The sequence below is a fragment of the Spea bombifrons genome, chromosome 3 (assembly GCF_027358695.1).
Source record: "Spea bombifrons isolate aSpeBom1 chromosome 3, aSpeBom1.2.pri, whole genome shotgun sequence".
Taxonomy (NCBI): domain Eukaryota; kingdom Metazoa; phylum Chordata; class Amphibia; order Anura; family Pelobatidae; genus Spea; species Spea bombifrons.
In genome coordinates, this window is record NC_071089.1 from 48264104 (window position 1) to 48282156 (window position 18053).

Sequence of the window (18053 nt, forward strand, 5' to 3'; positions counted from 1 at the left end):
CGTTTTCATCAATATATCTATGGCAGCCATATCCTCGTGAAACGTCACCATAAACCCTTGGAGTCCACCATGCACAAACCAACGGCATAAAGTCCTCCAATGCTACAAAAAATGATACTCCAGAGGTATAACTTCAGTATCTCTCAATAACCAAGAAAAGACATTGCAATTGCATACAGACTATCAAGAATCTGGCCAAGACTTATGGACATACATGTGCACATTGTATATAGCAGTGATCCTCTCAGTGACCCCAAAATGGAAGAATTCAAAGCTCAGAGTGAAAGGGACTCATATTTCCAAACATTAAAGTAAATTATTCATTAGGCCAACCACTTTGTATAAATACCATCCAAACATCTGTAATCACCAAGATGAACTATCATACCTACATGGCATAACTTTTAAAGCTGTGAAAATTGTCATTCCTTCAAACCGTGGCAAATAATAGCTTCTGACTTATTCACCTGGCACAATATGGATTACCTCATAACTGTCGACTATTATAGCAGATATAGTACATACACATCTCAAACAATGGGCCCCAGTATGTATCCAGAGAACCTAAAGCATTTGCCAACGCATGGAGTTTTTCTCACATGAGTTGAGTCCATACTATCCACAAAGCAATCAATACAGAGAGCAAAATCACTAATGGAAAAAGCTAGTGCGGACAAGAAAGATCCATACCTCTGTATCCTGGCATATCGCAAAAGCGCCATCGATAAATTCAATTTGTCAGCAGAGCTGATTATGAGTCGCCAACTTAGATCCATGCATCCAACTACCAACCAACAACTTCTGCCCAAAATTGTCCATTACAAGGAAGCCAGAAGGATATACAGTTAGAACCTTCAGAAGAACTACTTCAAGTGGTCAGCTAGACCATTATCACGTGGTCAGTGGCGAACTAAACAGCCCATACCAACTGATACTACTACAGTATGTACGCACAAGTAATGGGTTAGAATACCATTACAACAGGCATAACCTATTGGACACAAAAGACACACAACACCAAAGAGAATGCAGTCTCAGTAACAGAGAACATCAGCCCAGGTACCACAACACATAACGCACTATACCTGACGACAGCAATAAACCATCCACCCTCTCCACCCACCGCTCCTCCTTACAGAACCAGATATTGATGGCAGGGACATCCAAGATCTATAACTGTAAAAGGTGTAAAGGGACAGCTATCGTTACCTGCTGTATATCTTTGTTGAAGAATTATCTAATTTAAGCGCCCCAGTTAGATGGACTGCACTGTTTTAGGTATATGTTATATGTATATTGTTTTAACATGTTTTCCTCTTGTTACATATATGTTTATTTTTAATAATGGGGGATGTAATATTTTCATATGTGTGTTCCAACCAGTCACATATCAGCATTTAAATTGTATGATGACATATACCATATCAAGTTTCAGTTTTGATCATATCATTTAATTTCCTATAAAAAAAAGTTAAACTAAAATGATGATGAAAAAATGAAAAAAAAATGTTCTCACTTTTATTTGAAAAATGTTTACTCATCCAAAAACGCTTATGAAAAAATCTGCTACTGTAAATAGATTCTACTATTAGTCCTGAATTTAGAAATACCCAATGTTTTTTTTTTTCCCTTTTTTTTCTGCAACTTATTGGGCAATAAGTACGAGTAGCGTTTTGCTATTTCAAAACTATTATTTTCCCAAATCTGGTCATTCTGCCCCATGTGCTATTTCAAGTATCTTTAAAGCCGGCCAATGCAATTTACCCCATCAAACCATATATTTTTGAACACTAGACACCTCGAGGTATTTAAAATACTGGTAATTCTACTACCACCCTTTGTCAAACTTTGTGGTAGTAATTTATTTTGTGTTTTTTATCACAAAAATTGCTCTTCAGGTGTGGATATACAGTGGGGCAAAAAAGTATTTAGTCAGCCACCAGTTGTGCAAGTTCTCCCACTTAAAAAGATGAGAGAGGCCAGTAATTTTCACCATAGGTACACTTGAACTATGAGAGACAGAATGGGGGGAAAGAATACAGGAAATCACATTGTAGGATTTCTAATGAATTCATTGGAAAATTCCTCGGTAAAATAAGTATTTGGTCACCTACAAACTAGCAAGATATCTGGCTCTCACAGACCTGTAACATCTTCTTTAACAGTCACACTCCAAACCCCACTATGGCCAAGACCAAAGAGCTGTCGAAGGACACCAGAAACAAAATTGTAGACCTGCACCAGGCTGGGATCTCACCCCGTGGTGTCAAAATAATCACAAGAACGGTGAGCAAAAATACCAGGACCACACGGGGGGACCTAATGAATGACCTGCAGAGAGCTGGGACCAAAGTAACAAAGGCTACCATCAGTAACACACTACGCCGCCAGGGACTCAAATCATGCAGTGCCAGACGTGTCCCCCTGCTTAAGCCAGTACATGTCCGGGCCCGTCTGAAGTTTGCTAGAGAGCATTTGTATGATCCAGAAGAGGATTGGGCGAATGTCATATGGTCAGATGAAACCAAGGTAGAACTTTTTGGTAGAAACTCAGCTTGTCGTGTTTGGAGGAGAAATAATGCTGAGTTGCATTCAAAGAACACCATACCTACGGTGAAGCATGGGGTTGGAAACATCATGCTTTGGGGCTGTTTTTCTACAAAGGGACCAGGACGACTGATCCGTGTAAAGGAAAGAATGAATGGGGCCATGTATCGTGAGATTTTGAGTGAAAACCTCCTTCCATCAGCAAGGGCATTGAAGGTGACAACGATCCCAAACACACCGCCCGGGCAACGAAGGAGTGGCTTCATAAGAAGCATTTCAAGGTCCTGGAGTGTCCAAGCCAGTCTCCAGATCTCAACCCCAGGGGATTTGCATGGAGGAATGGTCCAAAATACCAGCAACAGTGTGTGAAAACCTTGTGAAGACTTACCGAAAACGTTTGACCTCTGTCATTGCCAACAAAGGGTATATAACAAAGTATTGATATGAACTTTTGTTATTGACCAAATACTTATTTTCCACCATAATTTGCAAATAAATTCTTTAAAAATCAGACAATGTGATTTATGGACTTTGTTGTCTCGTTCTGTCTCTCATAGTTGAAGTGTACCTATGGTGAAAATTACAGGCCTCTCTCATCTTTGTAAGTGGGAGAACTTGCACAATTGGTGACTGACTAAATACTTTTTTTGCCCCACTGTACAGCTCCTATAGGTCACTGTCACACAACACCCCAGTATGTGTTCAGCAACATCTCTGCACACACATGCATGGGCTTGCCTGATGTTTAGGGGCTAAACAATTCATTTTTTTTTAAGTAGACACCCCTTGGGTATGCTAATTTTAGCACTTGCTCATAATAAACTTTTTTAATAAATATTTTTATCTTATTGATTTTATTATTTTTGGACATTTTTTACAGTTTGTTGGAACTGGGTGCTTCCTCTAATGGTGACATCACTGCATGATTTTTAAATGTTACCACATTTTAAAAAATAGATATTTTCTTCCATTTTTTTATATCTTTTTTCAAATATTTTACTAATCCCATTGTGATTAGAAAGCTGAGCTCCATTGACTTGCATGGTTGAATGCAGTACCTGTATTCAACCTGCAAGGGGAGCCAGAGTTCTCAAGAGGGTCTGGAGAGACCACCTTGGAAACCTTTCCAACGTGGTTATTTTTTTTAAAGAACGCGCTGCCATCTTGCGAGTGGCAAAATCGCTCTCCGGAGTGGTCACAACACGTCCTGGGGTAAGTGTTCGGTATTGCTGAATGCTTCGCTATTGAGGCATTTCTGCTACACCATTAAGGTTTAGGAGGCGATCGACATCGAGGTATTACAGCAAAACCATTTACACGTGGAAAGTGATCGCAGATCACTTTTTCTAAGCTTCTTTAATGCCAGGCACGTCATTGGTCGTTACCTGGCCGTTTTGTATGACATTCCTGGCCTGTCATTGGACGTTATGTCTACTTGCTGACTGATTGCAGTGTTCAATGCATTCATATTGGAAAGGAAAGTCTATGAGGCTTGTCTGATCTCTCTGAATCTAGTGGAGGTTCTACTTAACCCTTCGTCTTGACCTAGGTGTTTGTCAGGCTGATGGTGCTGGGCTGGATAATGACTCCTCTATTTTTGGAGATCTATGGAGAGTGCATACTATGGCCCAAATGCACAACCACTACCACTTTCATCACAAACATAATGGTTGTACATATAGACCATGTATCCCTAGCCATTGCTGTGTCACTTGGGCCTCGGGCTGCTCCCCATTTGGCCATCTCCTTGATGTCTCCCATTTATTTGTGGCAATTGTGGACTATACATCCAACTATTCTGTGTCTGTGGCTGCAGTTCCAGTTTTTGTTACTCTTCTTGGCATAGTCCTTTAGTAGCTTAATTGGAAATAAAACAATATATAATACAATCCACAAGATCTAACCTGGAAACATTGTTGAAAAATAAATGAAAAAATCATTAGCGCAATTATATATGAGTTCACAAGGGGGTTAGTGGCTGCGCTCTCACGGATGTGTATGAGATATATAAAAGAAAGAAAAACACAATAGTGCAATATGTCTCAAAGCTTATTTTTGTTTGAAATGAAGGCCACAAAGGGCTACTCACATTTGGTAGGGGCTTCTTCAGTTAGCCCCAAAGTATACGCTTGGGCGATATAATCCTCGCCTTAAAGATTTCTTTGGCAGCACTATGTAATATGGGCTTCTTCAGTTAGCCCCAAGATGTGCATTTAGGTGGTATAATCCTTGCCTTGGAATTTCTTTAGCCTCAGCCTTTGAAGCAGTCTGGAGTGTCCACAGTTCCTTTTTGGTGAGCAATGATAGAGTTGCTCACTCCTCAGCGCATAGGTGGTAAAATCCCCACCAAGGATATAGTTGTGGCTGACAAGATATTTTGTCTTATAAATTAAAAAAGGTCCAGGAGCAAGATAAAAAAGTTTTTAAAAAAACTTATTTATTTTAAACTTTTGGTAATAAAAAACAATAAAAACCAACAAAGGGTTAATATAAAATAATACACAAACGCGTTTCGCCTAGCACAGGCTTCCTCAGAGTGTATAGAAAAGCTCCTGATACATTGAATGTTTTTATGCAGTTTGAAATGTCTAAAATGGCGCCAAATGATGTCATCAACAAGGGGTGTGGCTTATCACAATTTTTTTTTTTTTTTAAAATAAAACAAGCATAATTGGAACATTACAGAAAGAGGTGCATGTCAAAATCTATATTTAACCCTTCAGGGGTTAGGGTTTTTAAACAATATATCCAATACAATTCAGTCTTTCCTAAAATCTTCACAATATCCCCTCCTCTCCAGGGTATGGATATTTTTTTTATAGCAGTAAATTTTAGTAACTTTGGATCTTTATTATGATTTAAAAAATGTTTAGAGACGCTATGGGTGACAATTCCATTTCTAATATTGCGACAATGTTCTGATATTCTAACTTTTAGACATCTTGTCGTCATACCTACATACTGTAAGCCACAAGGGCATTCTAGTAGATAGATTACATTTTTAGAATTACAGGTAATGCATTCTTGTATTTTATATTCTTTATTTGTGATATTTGATTTAAACATTATTTGTTTTCTTTGCGTGTCAGTAGTTAATCTACATGCTAAACATGAATTGCATTTATAAAAACCTTTGTCATTATTAAAAAACATCCCTTTCGTATCCGTATGTTTGCGTGTAAAATTCTTTGTTAATAACATTTTTAAATTAGGTGCACCTCTAAAAACAATTTTTGGGTTATCTGGGAGTATTTTTCTTAAGATGTCATCCTCTTTTAGAATATTCCAATTTTTTTTAATAATTCTTTTAAAAATGTTATTTTTATTATTAAAATCAGTTACTATGGGTAGGATAAAGTTTGTATTTGTTTTATCTGGCTTTTCTTTATACTTTATTAAATCTTTTCTTTCCAGGTTTTCTATGCTAGCTATTGTGTGTTGAATTTTCTGTGCATTGTAGTTTTTTTCTAAAAATTTGTTTTTTAAAAAATCCGCTTGTGCTTTAAAAACAGGGGTCTCTGTGCAATTCCTTCTAATTCGTAGCATTTGGCTCTTGGGTATTCCTTCCAACCAAGGACCATAGTGGCAGCTAGATTGTTCAATATAAGTATTTGTGCATACTTTTTTAAAATGAGTTTTTGTTTTAATTTTATTATCCTCTATATAAATATCTAAATCTAAAAAATTAACACTGTCTTGACTAAAATTAGAGGTTAAGATTATTCCCCTATTATAGTTATTTAAAAATTTTAAGAAATCATTAAGATCTGGTACAGAGCCTCCCCAAATAAAAAACACATCGTCGATGTATCTGCTATAGGTGACCAAGTTTGCACTCCACTTGTTATTGGTCCAGATTACGTCATTTTCCCAGTCCGCCATGAACAAATTGGCGTAACTGGGCGCAAACTTGGTTCCCATAGCAGTACCTGTTAATTGAAGATAAAAAGAGTCATCGAACCAGAAATAATTATTTTCCAAAATTAACCTAATGGCTTCTATTAGAAAATCTATAAAAATAGGAGGAAAATTTCCATCTGATTCTAAAAGATTTTTTACTGCTTGACAGCCCAAATTATGATTAATTATCGTGTACAAAGACTGAACGTCACATGTCACCATCATATAATTGGGATTCCACTTAAAATCCTCTAAAATTTGCAATAAATTAATTGTATCCAAATCCAAAAATCCAAATCCTTTCAACCTAGGGGAAGAACACCAATAAGATATCAAACAAATTATGTAAAAAAACCCTACTTCAGAGACACATCCTCACCACAAAGATATAGAAAAAATGCACCACCCCTTACACGGAGGACACCAAGGAAAAACCAAGATCAACAAGATTTCACAAAACACTATAGCAACAGACAACAATATAACACAAGAAATCAGACACAATACAGAATGAAAATCCCACGTTCACCTGAATCACCAAAAACACAAATACACAGAAATAAATCACCTTTATGGAAAACTCATCACAACAAAGAATACAGAACTCATCAGCTCCTAAACAAATATCCCACTAGAGCACCTTCAATTTATGACACACCTCAACAATCACCAAAAGCTCGGAATACAATCACCCACAAACTAAGGAGTAGGTCACCACTAAGGAAGAAACTGACAATCCCCTATAGTGAAGTTTTAAAAAATAACAGATTTTATCCATTGTCCTCTGACTGTGAATCAGACTATGAGGAACATTTTTTAGAGATACGCACAGACACAAAAAGGAAAAAGTGCAATACTACGCTAGAGGAAATAGAGGTGGAAGAAGAGTACAAAAAAGGAAGAATAGGCCCATCACCACAGAAATAATTACAAAAAACAAAACAGAAAAAGAACAAGGTATTTTTAATTTGACAGATAAATCTTTTAACCCCACACAAATATCCGTTTTAAGTAAAGGTCTCAAATATGCGCCCACTCGTAATTTTAATCATTTTAAAGCTTTTATTGACCTTAATAAATTTACGAGAAATGTGACATTAAAAAGATTTTATAAAATTAAAGAGGATGAAGCTTTAGGCACGACAAAAAATAGAAGTACCGGTGAAAATATCTCAAAAACAAACTTAAAAGTTAAATCAAAATTTTATCCATACCAATATAAATCTAGTGCAATACAAACCTTTGAGAGGCTGGTCCTTAAAGATTTAGAAAAAATTAAAAAGAATAAATATGATTTTAATAATTTTACTAATAAAGAAAGAAAAATACTTAAAGAATTATATGAGGACAAAGAAATTGTTATAAAGCCTGCCGATAAAGGCGGAGGTCTGGTTATTTTAAGTAAAAAACAATATGAGGACGAAGCATATAAGCAGTTAAACGATAACAATGTATATAGAAAACTGAGCCATAACCCTATTGAACAAATAAAAGACAAACTTAAGGTTTTGCTGGAAAAGGGACTATTAAATCAACTTATCTCAAAAGAAGAATTGAATTACATAAACAACACTAATCCAATAACACCAGTGATCTATTTTTTACCAAAAATCCATAAGAATGAAAAGAATCCTCCAGGACGCCCTATTGTGTCAGGCGTTAACTCTATCCTGTCTAACTTATCTGAGTATATTGATATTATCCTCCAACCAGTAGTAAAAAAAACAAAAGCTTATCTAAAAGATACAATTAATTTATTGCAAATTTTAGAGGATTTTAAGTGGAATCCCAATTATATGATGGTGACATGTGACGTTCAGTCTTTGTACACGATAATTAATCATAATTTGGGCTGTCAAGCAGTAAAAAATCTTTTAGAATCAGATGGAAATTTTCCTCCTATTTTTATAGATTTTCTAATAGAAGCCATTAGGTTAATTTTGGAAAATAATTATTTCTGGTTCGATGACTCTTTTTATCTTCAATTAACAGGTACTGCTATGGGAACCAAGTTTGCGCCCAGTTACGCCAATTTGTTCATGGCGGACTGGGAAAATGACGTAATCTGGACCAATAACAAGTGGAGTGCAAACTTGGTCACCTATAGCAGATACATCGACGATGTGTTTTTTATTTGGGGAGGCTCTGTACCAGATCTTAATGATTTCTTAAAATTTTTAAATAACAATAATAGGGGAATAATCTTAACCTCTAATTTTAGTCAAGACAGTGTTAATTTTTTAGATTTAGATATTTATATAGAGGATAATAAAATTAAAACAAAAACTCATTTTAAAAAAGTATGCACAAATACTTATATTGAACAATCTAGCTGCCACTATGGTCCTTGGTTGGAAGGAATACCCAAGAGCCAAATGCTACGAATTAGAAGGAATTGCACAGAGACCCCTGTTTTTAAAGCACAAGCGGATTTTTTAAAAAACAAATTTTTAGAAAAAAACTACAATGCACAGAAAATTCAACACACAATAGCTAGCATAGAAAACCTGGAAAGAAAAGATTTAATAAAGTATAAAGAAAAGCCAGATAAAACAAATACAAACTTTATCCTACCCATAGTAACTGATTTTAATAATAAGAATAACATTTTTAAAAGAATTATTAAAAAAAATTGGAATATTCTAAAAGAGGATGACATCTTAAGAAAAATACTCCCAGATAACCCAAAAATTGTTTTTAGAGGTGCACCTAATTTAAAAATGTTATTAACAAAGAATTTTACACGCAAACATACGGATACGAAAGGGATGTTTTTTAATAATGACAAAGGTTTTTATAAATGCAATTCATGTTTAGCATGTAGATTAACTACTGACACGCAAAGAAAACAAATAATGTTTAAATCAAATATCACAAATAAAGAATATAAAATACAAGAATGCATTACCTGTAATTCTAAAAATGTAATCTATCTACTAGAATGCCCTTGTGGCTTACAGTATGTAGGTATGACGACAAGATGTCTAAAAGTTAGAATATCAGAACATTGTCGCAATATTAGAAATGGAATTGTCACCCATAGCGTCTCTAAACATTTTTTAAATCATAATAAAGATCCAAAGTTACTAAAATTTACTGCTATAAAAAAAATATCCATACCCTGGAGAGGAGGGGATATTGTGAAGATTTTAGGAAAGACTGAATTGTATTGGATATATTGTTTAAAAACCCTAACCCCTGAAGGGTTAAATATAGATTTTGACATGCACCTCTTTCTGTAATGTTCCAATTATGCTTGTTTTATTTAAAAAAAAAAAAAAAAAAAAATTGTGATAAGCCACACCCCTTGTTGATGACGTAATTTGGCACCATTTTAGACATTTCAAACTGCATAAAAACATTCAATGTATCAGGAGCTTTTCTATACACTCTGAGGAAGCCTGTGCTAGGCGAAACGCGTTTGTGTATTATTTTATATTAACCCTTTGTTGGTTTTTATTGTTTTTTATTACCAAAAGTTTAAAATAAATAAGTTTTTTTAAAAACTTTTTTATCTTGCTCCTGGACCTTTTTTAATTTATAAGACAAAATATCTTGTCAGCCACAACTATATCCTTGGTGGGGATTTTACCACCTATGCGCTGAGGAGTGAGCAACTCTATCATTGCTCACCAAAAAGGAACTGTGGACACTCCAGACTGCTTCAAAGGCTGAGGCTAAAGAAATTCCAAGGCAAGGATTATACCACCTAAATGCACATCTTGGGGCTAACTGAAGAAGCCCATATTACATAGTGCTGCCAAAGAAATCTTTAAGGCGAGGATTATATCGCCCAAGCGTATACTTTGGGGCTAACTGAAGAAGCCCCTACCAAATGTGAGTAGCCCTTTGTGGCCTTCATTTCAAACAAAAATAAGCTTTGAGACATATTGCACTATTGTGTTTTTCTTTCTTTTATATATCTCATACACATCCGTGAGAGCGCAGCCACTAACCCCCTTGTGAACTACTCTACCTGTCTAAGCCAAGAAGAGGAAACCTTGGCAAGTGGTTCTGCTGCTACATCATCATCTATAATAACTTTGTTTTAAAAAGGACTTTTTTTTTTTTTTTCTCTTGTTTTTTGTTGTTGTTGCTTTTAGCGCTTTTATCCTACCCCTTTTAAGTTTGCAATTATATATGAATTATACATAGCTTGATCCCATACCTTATATGTGCATGTTTCATTAGCTTCAACAGTGTGTAACTATATGAAACAAATATTGGATATCAATATGACTTTTCCCAAAACATCCTTGTAACAACGTGGCAATGTCTAATCAAATAGCAAATCACATCAACAATGTAAACAGAGAAAGGTGCAACTGTGTTTCGGTTGCTCGTACAGGGTCAAGCTCTAATGTTACTTATCCGCTCTGTTTTGCAATAATTGGCTGTGCTATGGTTTGCGTTGTTGTAATGTTTTCATGTTCAACTTTGATCTGGTTAAACATGCTGTGGTTTTGAGAGAAAACAGTGCATGGTGATAATACATCACACACATTAAACATAATATGACTTTGAGTGGTTAGTGTTCATTATTCAGAATTTTGTGTTGGGAGATGGGTCTTAAATTTGGCCCTATAATCAATATTTGTGGATATTAAGGAGTTGAATCTATACATTACTATATATATTACTAGAGAAACTATTGTTTTAACCACCATTTACTCCAGACAAGGTTTATGTGGGCCCAGATGTCCAATGATTTCCCCAGCCAAATTATATAACATACTTGCAATAAAACACGGAACAAATTAACACCATGTAGATTTTTGTTTGTTTTGTTGTTATGAGAAATTTACATAGTATCTGACGTTTTACTTCTTTGCAGGGAAGTAGACCTTTATACTGGTTATACAACGAGGAACATTTTGTGCATGCCCATTGTAATCCGAGGGAGCATCATAGGCGTTGTACAAATGATTAATAAACTAAGTGGAAGTGCCTTTTCAAAAACTGATGAGAATAACTTCAAAATGTTTGCAGTTTTCTGTGCTTTGGCCTTACACTGTGCAAATGTAAGTAAGCATTTCGATATGAATATATTTTAAACTTGTGACATATTTTACATATTGTACAGTAACCATATTCCTAATATGGTGTTTATTTCAAAACACATTAAAGGTGGTGTTCTGCTCAAACAATATTTGCTACTCTACATACATGAATGTACAGCAGAGCTCACACATATATATGTATCAAATAAACTTCATATAAAGAAGCGAATATTTAACTCCTTCTTTCATGATGCAGACATGGAGCGTAATGTTGCAATGGCACTCCCATGGATTGGAAGGCAGAAGGAGCCTTATGTAGTTCCTTTGAGACTTCCTTAGCCATTTTAAGCCTTGTAATGACTCAGTGGATCATTCTGTTAAATTCTGGCTTCAACAAGTGGAGGAGTATTTCTAAAAATGTATCTGCCTTATTCTTAGCAGTAGATTATTTATTTAATAACTATGGAAAATTGGAAGATGACAGCTCAAGCTGCAGCATTGTCTATTCTTGCTACGTGGACTGTATGGCAGACAATGTGTCTAAGAGTAGACTATATGCCATTTGCAAACAACGAATGCTTTGGTACTGAGCTAGAGCCATTACTGGGAAGAACTACTGGTGTAGTTTTTGCTTTCCAAGCAAATACATTTTAGGTTTAGTGCTGATCTGCACAAAGAAGGTGGGGAGACAAGCCATCCTCCCCATAAACTTTGACGCAAAGTTTCTCAAAGTATTGGGTCATTTAACACCTTTTTTTACAAAGTTGGCAAAGTATAAGTTTTGACTGCTGGGTTTAAACATCATTGCCCAGGGTTATAGGATTCCTTTCCAGACCCCAATCCCAGATTCCTGGGGTCAAGATTGTCAGCACAAATGTCAAGGAGACAAGCCCTACTTTCTATGGTCCAGGAATTCAGGAGAAATAGGTATTGAAGTTCTAGAGCAGTATTTTTAGCTCTCTGTCACTGTATGGGTTACCTGTAATAAAGGGAATTATCACAGCCTGACAGTCTGACAAAATTCAAAATGGAGAATATTCGATCATCTTTGGACATTCTCTTTCCCAGTGCATTCATCGCTTTAAATATACTTGATGGGTGCATGCATACATTTTCCTTTGCATCCAAATTATCAACACTTATTCCAGGTAGCAATCTCAAGCCCCAATGAAATAATTAATTTCTGTTTTCAAGCTCTGCCATTTGGAGTGTCTTCTGCCTCCAGGATCTTTACGAAGGCCTTGGTTATTATAGTATCCCATCTCAGACATCTAGGGATCACATTATTTCCTTTCTAGTTGTCTCAAGACAAGTCAAACTTGCAGTGGATACTCTCAACAGGTAAGGGTGGGTGATCAGTAGCCCCAAGTGATCCATATTTTCACAACAAAGGATGGTGTTTCTCAGACTCATTGTGGAACTCGGAGCAAGAAAATTTCTGGTATGTCTTTGCTATTACACGTGAAAGTGGAGGGAAAGGATAGGACTTTACCGGGATTTTTTTTGCTCTGTCCGGCTAGGAGAAAAGTAACTCCTGCCAATGAATAAGTAAGGAAAATGAATTTTTTGTAAGTGGAATCCTTGATTTCATAACAAAACAAAACACGATTTAACCCATCAGCCTGTCACATGATTTGATGTCTCCCTTTTTCTCCCTTTAGATGTACCACAGAATACGTCATTCGGAGTGCATTTACCGTGTTACAATGGAGAAATTGTCATATCACAGCATCTGCACCTCAGAAGAGTGTCAGAACCTAATAAACTGTACCCTTCCAACACATCTTTGTAAAGAGATTGAAGTGTGAGTCTTTATATTAAATATGTTATATTTGCCTGATGTTTTGTTCATTACGATTACTTAAATGTTTAACCTTACTTATATGCTTAACCTCAGCATGCCCAGAGGTTTTCCTTCCTTTAGTGACCAGATCTTTTTGCCATTTTTACTATATCCCTTATCCATCATTATCTGACTCAAGTATTTATACCTTGTGTATCATTATATTGTAGGCGCAAGTGACCAAGGAAGCCCTTCTGTTTCTATTCATTATTATTATATATAAATAATGCAGTGTGAAATGTATTATCAGTACATAACTAAATGAGGTTTGCAATAATTCATGATACATACCAACCAAGTGTCCCTCTTTCCAAGGGACATTCCCTCTCTTTGTTCAAAATCCCCCCACCCCTCTTCCCTCCCTCGATGCCCACCTTTTCCATTATCTCAAACTCAGCCCTAAAAAAAATGCCTATAGAAACAGCAGAAAATATCTCATTAATTTGTATCAGAAAGCATAATTATACATAAAACCTTATGGCCACTTAGTGATCTATCACTAAGCATATATTGGATATATCTGTCTTAACACCATGAAACACAATAGACCACTAGTGAAAGAAACATTTTAATGGCAGTTGCAGCCATGCCTTAATAAAAAGGCAGTAGCGGAAGATAACCTCTGGTTAAATATTTATTGCAGTATTAAGATAAATATATATTTTATAGTGCTCTGTAAATCTTTACAGCTACAAAGATGAATGTTATATTTGTGATATTATTTCCTGTTGTCTTTTAGATACTATTTTGACATACAGCCCTTTGAGGACCTATGGCCAGCGATTTATGTTTATATGATTCATCAGTCTTGTGGTAAAAACTGGTAAGTTTCCTGCATTTATACATAAAGCGAAACTGTGACCCACAAGGTTTTTTGCATAATTAATTGTAAACCTTAAACCCATTCATGACCATTTACACCCTAAACACCAGCCTTCTTTTTACATTGTAGCCATGTTTGTTATTTTTTTTAACATTTCCCTCTTTCTGGTTATAATGTACCCAAACAAATCTACCACACTTGAAACCCTTCTTTGGAATTTTCCTTATTCCTTCTGTATCACTTTCTTACTCTATTCATTATATGATAACTGCTATCGTTAACCGGTGTGAAATTTGTTAGCCAATGATATAATAAGACATATTCCACATATGTGATAGTAAGTTGATTACACAAGTTATTAATATCTTATCTTTGTCAGGGTTCCACCCTGCGAGTCTGGACTATGTGATAACTATACTTACTGCATGCCTATCTGTAGCCACTAGTGGCCACCCTTCTAGAGCACCAATTACTAATCAGCTGAGCCATGTTACCGTGTAGCCCTCCCCTTATATACCTGCTCTGCCATTCAGTCTGGGCCTTTGCATTGTGGTTTATTCAGCTTTGCTGTTTTTCTCCTTCCTGGCCCCGTGCTGTTCCTAGCAGTTCTCTGTTGAATTCTACCCGTTTTGACCTGGCTTGTCCTGACCTTGCTCTCGGCTTCTGATTTGGCTCTTGTTCCTGTCATCTCCTGGTATTGACCTGGATTGCCTGACTATGTGTGCCCTTCCGGAGGGCTCCCTGCCATGTGCCCTACCTAAGGGCCAGAGTGGCATATAGGGGTATAAGGCATATCATGGGGCACAGTGGCATATAGAGGGTTAAAAGGCATATCATGGGGCACAGTGGAATTTAGAGGGTTAAAAGGCATATCATGGGGCACAGTGGCATATAGGGGGTATAAAGCATTTCTGGGGCAGATTTGCAAGCCTGGGGGCAGATGTGCATAACTGGGGGCAGGTTGGAAAAAAAGGAAATTAAAACAAAATATTTTTCTCAATCATAGGTTTTATTAAAAAAAAAATTGTTCACATAGTTTACATGAATTAACATTTACCGGTAAAACTTTTTCCTATAGGGTCGTCTTATATTCAGGCTTTTTCTTTTTTCATAAATTAATATTCAGATTTTGGGGGGGTCTTCTTATAATCAAGCAAATACGGTATTATTTCCATGTTCTTATTACCTCTCCCCTTTTCTCACTGTCCACCTCTCCACTATTTCTCACGGTCTATCTCTCCCCTGTATCATTATCTACCCACCCCTTTTCTTATTGTTGATTTCTTGTGGTGGGAGCGTGAGGTCTCTGTCTCACTGCTCCGTCGCAGTGCAAAATGGCTTCACTGCTGAGCGACGGGATATGACCCAATATTCTGGTGCTCAGCATCAAGTGCCAGTATCGGGAACGAGACAGAGGCCTCATGCTCCCACCACCACAGTCAGTGGTGCGCCGCGGTGGGTGACAGCAGGAAGCCTCAGCACAGTCCAGGCAGGAAGGTTTGTAGATTCTGATATCACAGAAGCTGCTAATGTTTAGATCGCTGATAAAGTTGCAATACCTTGTCTGGAATTTAAAGATTTATGTTTGCTTTCTACTTTGGAGGGTTTACAGGAAAAAAAACAAAAATGTTGTTACTTTTGCTGAGACCTAAAGCTTTGTTCTATTTAGGTAATAGCAGAAGGTGGTAGAGGAGAATCTCATTAAGTTAGCACATAGTGTCCTGGCTTGACTCCTACCTTCCTGGGAAGTCCTCCATCTACCACTCACACTGCACCATCCCCTCCGTGGCAGCCTGGGGCCGAATCGAACCGATGTGCACCTCCCGAATAGCGAGTGCATGTCTGCCTATCTGCACAGGGCGCGTCTTGCGGATGGTGACGCGGCGCCATTGGTCAATGCTCGGGGTACGGTCCACGTATCAAGTCGTGTTTTGGACTTAATCATCTAGGGCCCCCGGGCTAGCCATCAAATAACCCGGGATTGCTGCTGCTCCCTTGGGATTCCCTCGAAAACAACACATTTAGGGTCATATAGGCATTGCTGTGCCTGTTGGCCTGATTGTGGCGCCGGGCTGTCTGGGCATGGTATTGTTTGTGGTGATGGGGTTATCTCCTTATCTGATAGAGTTTGTATATAAGGCTGTGTGTTTTCACAATTGGTTCTGTCTGATGCTTGGGGTGGGCTATAATCACTTATAGATTTCTGTTAGCTACAGCAGCAACACGGCTCCATTTAGACAAACTCCCACTTCACCTCTCTAGTGCTAGTTCTGTCTAGCACTGAGAGGGTTAATCACCAAAGTCTCTGGAAGGAAGCAAAGTTTGGCGGGTGTACCCAGTCGGGGTGCAGGACCTCCTGTCAAACTGCTATTTGCTTCGTTAAAAACCACTGCCTGCTTCGAACCCCAGGAAAGTTTGTGGCTTTTCTTTTTGTAATCTCTGCGCAACGCTCCACTGACCCAACCACAACACATAGTTTGAAGGGAATTAAACCTTATGGTAATCCTACTAGGTGAGAGATTCAGGCGGTATTGGCTGATAACACCTAATATACGTATCAAAAAAGCAGAAAAGGGGGACAAAGTTTTGATGAACTGGTCATATTATGTTAAGGAGGCCTTATGGCACCCCTCTGACATTGACAACTATAGGAGACTTAAATTTAATCCCAATAAAGTGTTCCAAAACAGCTTTGTACTATTCTTGATCTGGGCATACTGTATATCATATTCACATTTTGGCAAAGCACCACAAGTTTATGGTGGACTCCCTCGGAGGCCAATCACTTCTGAAATCGTTTTTTCAGAGCTTGTGGATGTTTACTTACAACCTGTAGTTGTCGCACAGAAGGTGTACATTTGTGATATCAAGCAAGTACTTCAACAGATTAGTGTATTTAATTGTCAGAAAAACAAAACCTCCCTGTTGTCATGTGACTCATTAGTGTTACAAGGTCTCAGGTGTGAATGGGGAGGCAAGCGTGTTAAATTTGTGTTTTCGCTCTCACACTCTCTCATACTGGTCACTGGAAGTTCAACATGGCACCTCATGGCAAAGAACTCTGAGGATCTGAAAAAAATAATTGTTGCTCTACATAAAGATGGCCTAGGCTATTAGAAGACTGCCAAGACTCTGAAACTGAGCTGCAGCACGGTGGGCAAGACCATACAGCGGTTTCACAGGACAGGTTCCACTCAGAACAGGCCTCGCCATGGTTGATCAAAGAAGTTGAATGTACGTGCTCAGCATCATATCCAGAGGTTGTCCTTGGGAAATAGACGTATGAGTGCTGCCAGCATTGCTACAGAGGTTGAAGGGGTCGGGGGTCAGCCTGTCAGTGCTCAGACCATAAGCCACACACTGCATCAAATTGGTCTGCATGGTCCCAGAGGAAGACTCTTCTAATGATACACAAGAAAGCCTGCAAACAGTTTGCTGAAGACAAGCAGAGTAAGGACGTGGATTACTGGAACAATGTCCTGTGGTTCGATGAGACCAAGATAAACTTATTTGGTTCAGATGGTGTCAAACATGTGTGGTGGCAACCAGTTGAGGAGTACAAAGACAAGTCTGTCTTGCCTACAGTCAAGCATGGTGGAAGTGTCATGGTCTGGGCATGCATGAGTACATGTTGGCATTCATGGTTCATGCAGGAAACCATTAATGCCAACATGTACTGTGACATACTGAAGCAGAGCATGATCCCCTCCCCTCGGAGACTGGGCCGCAGGGCAGTATTCCAAAATGATAACGACCCCAAATACACCTCCAAGACGACCACTGCCTTGCTAAAGAAGCTGAGGGTAAAGGTGATGGACTGGCCATGTCTCCAGACCTAACCCCTATTGAGCATCTGTGGGGCATCCTCAAACGGAAGGTGGGGGAACAGCTCTGTGATGACGTCATGGAGGAGGAAGAGGACTCCAGTGGCAGCCTGTGA

The 18053-nt window shown here is 37.7% G+C and overlaps 1 protein-coding gene across 1 annotated transcript in view; it reads left to right on the forward strand.

Moving 5' to 3' along the window:
- Nucleotides 1-18053, forward strand: part of PDE10A (phosphodiesterase 10A) — a 258873-nt gene that overhangs the window by 171242 nt on the left and 69578 nt on the right. Inside the window, exons 13-15 of the mRNA XM_053461389.1 lie at nt 11282-11468; nt 13109-13251; nt 14030-14113. Coding sequence (XP_053317364.1) covers nt 11282-11468; nt 13109-13251; nt 14030-14113 — 414 coding nt within the window. The remainder of the gene's footprint in view (nt 1-11281; nt 11469-13108; nt 13252-14029; nt 14114-18053) is intronic.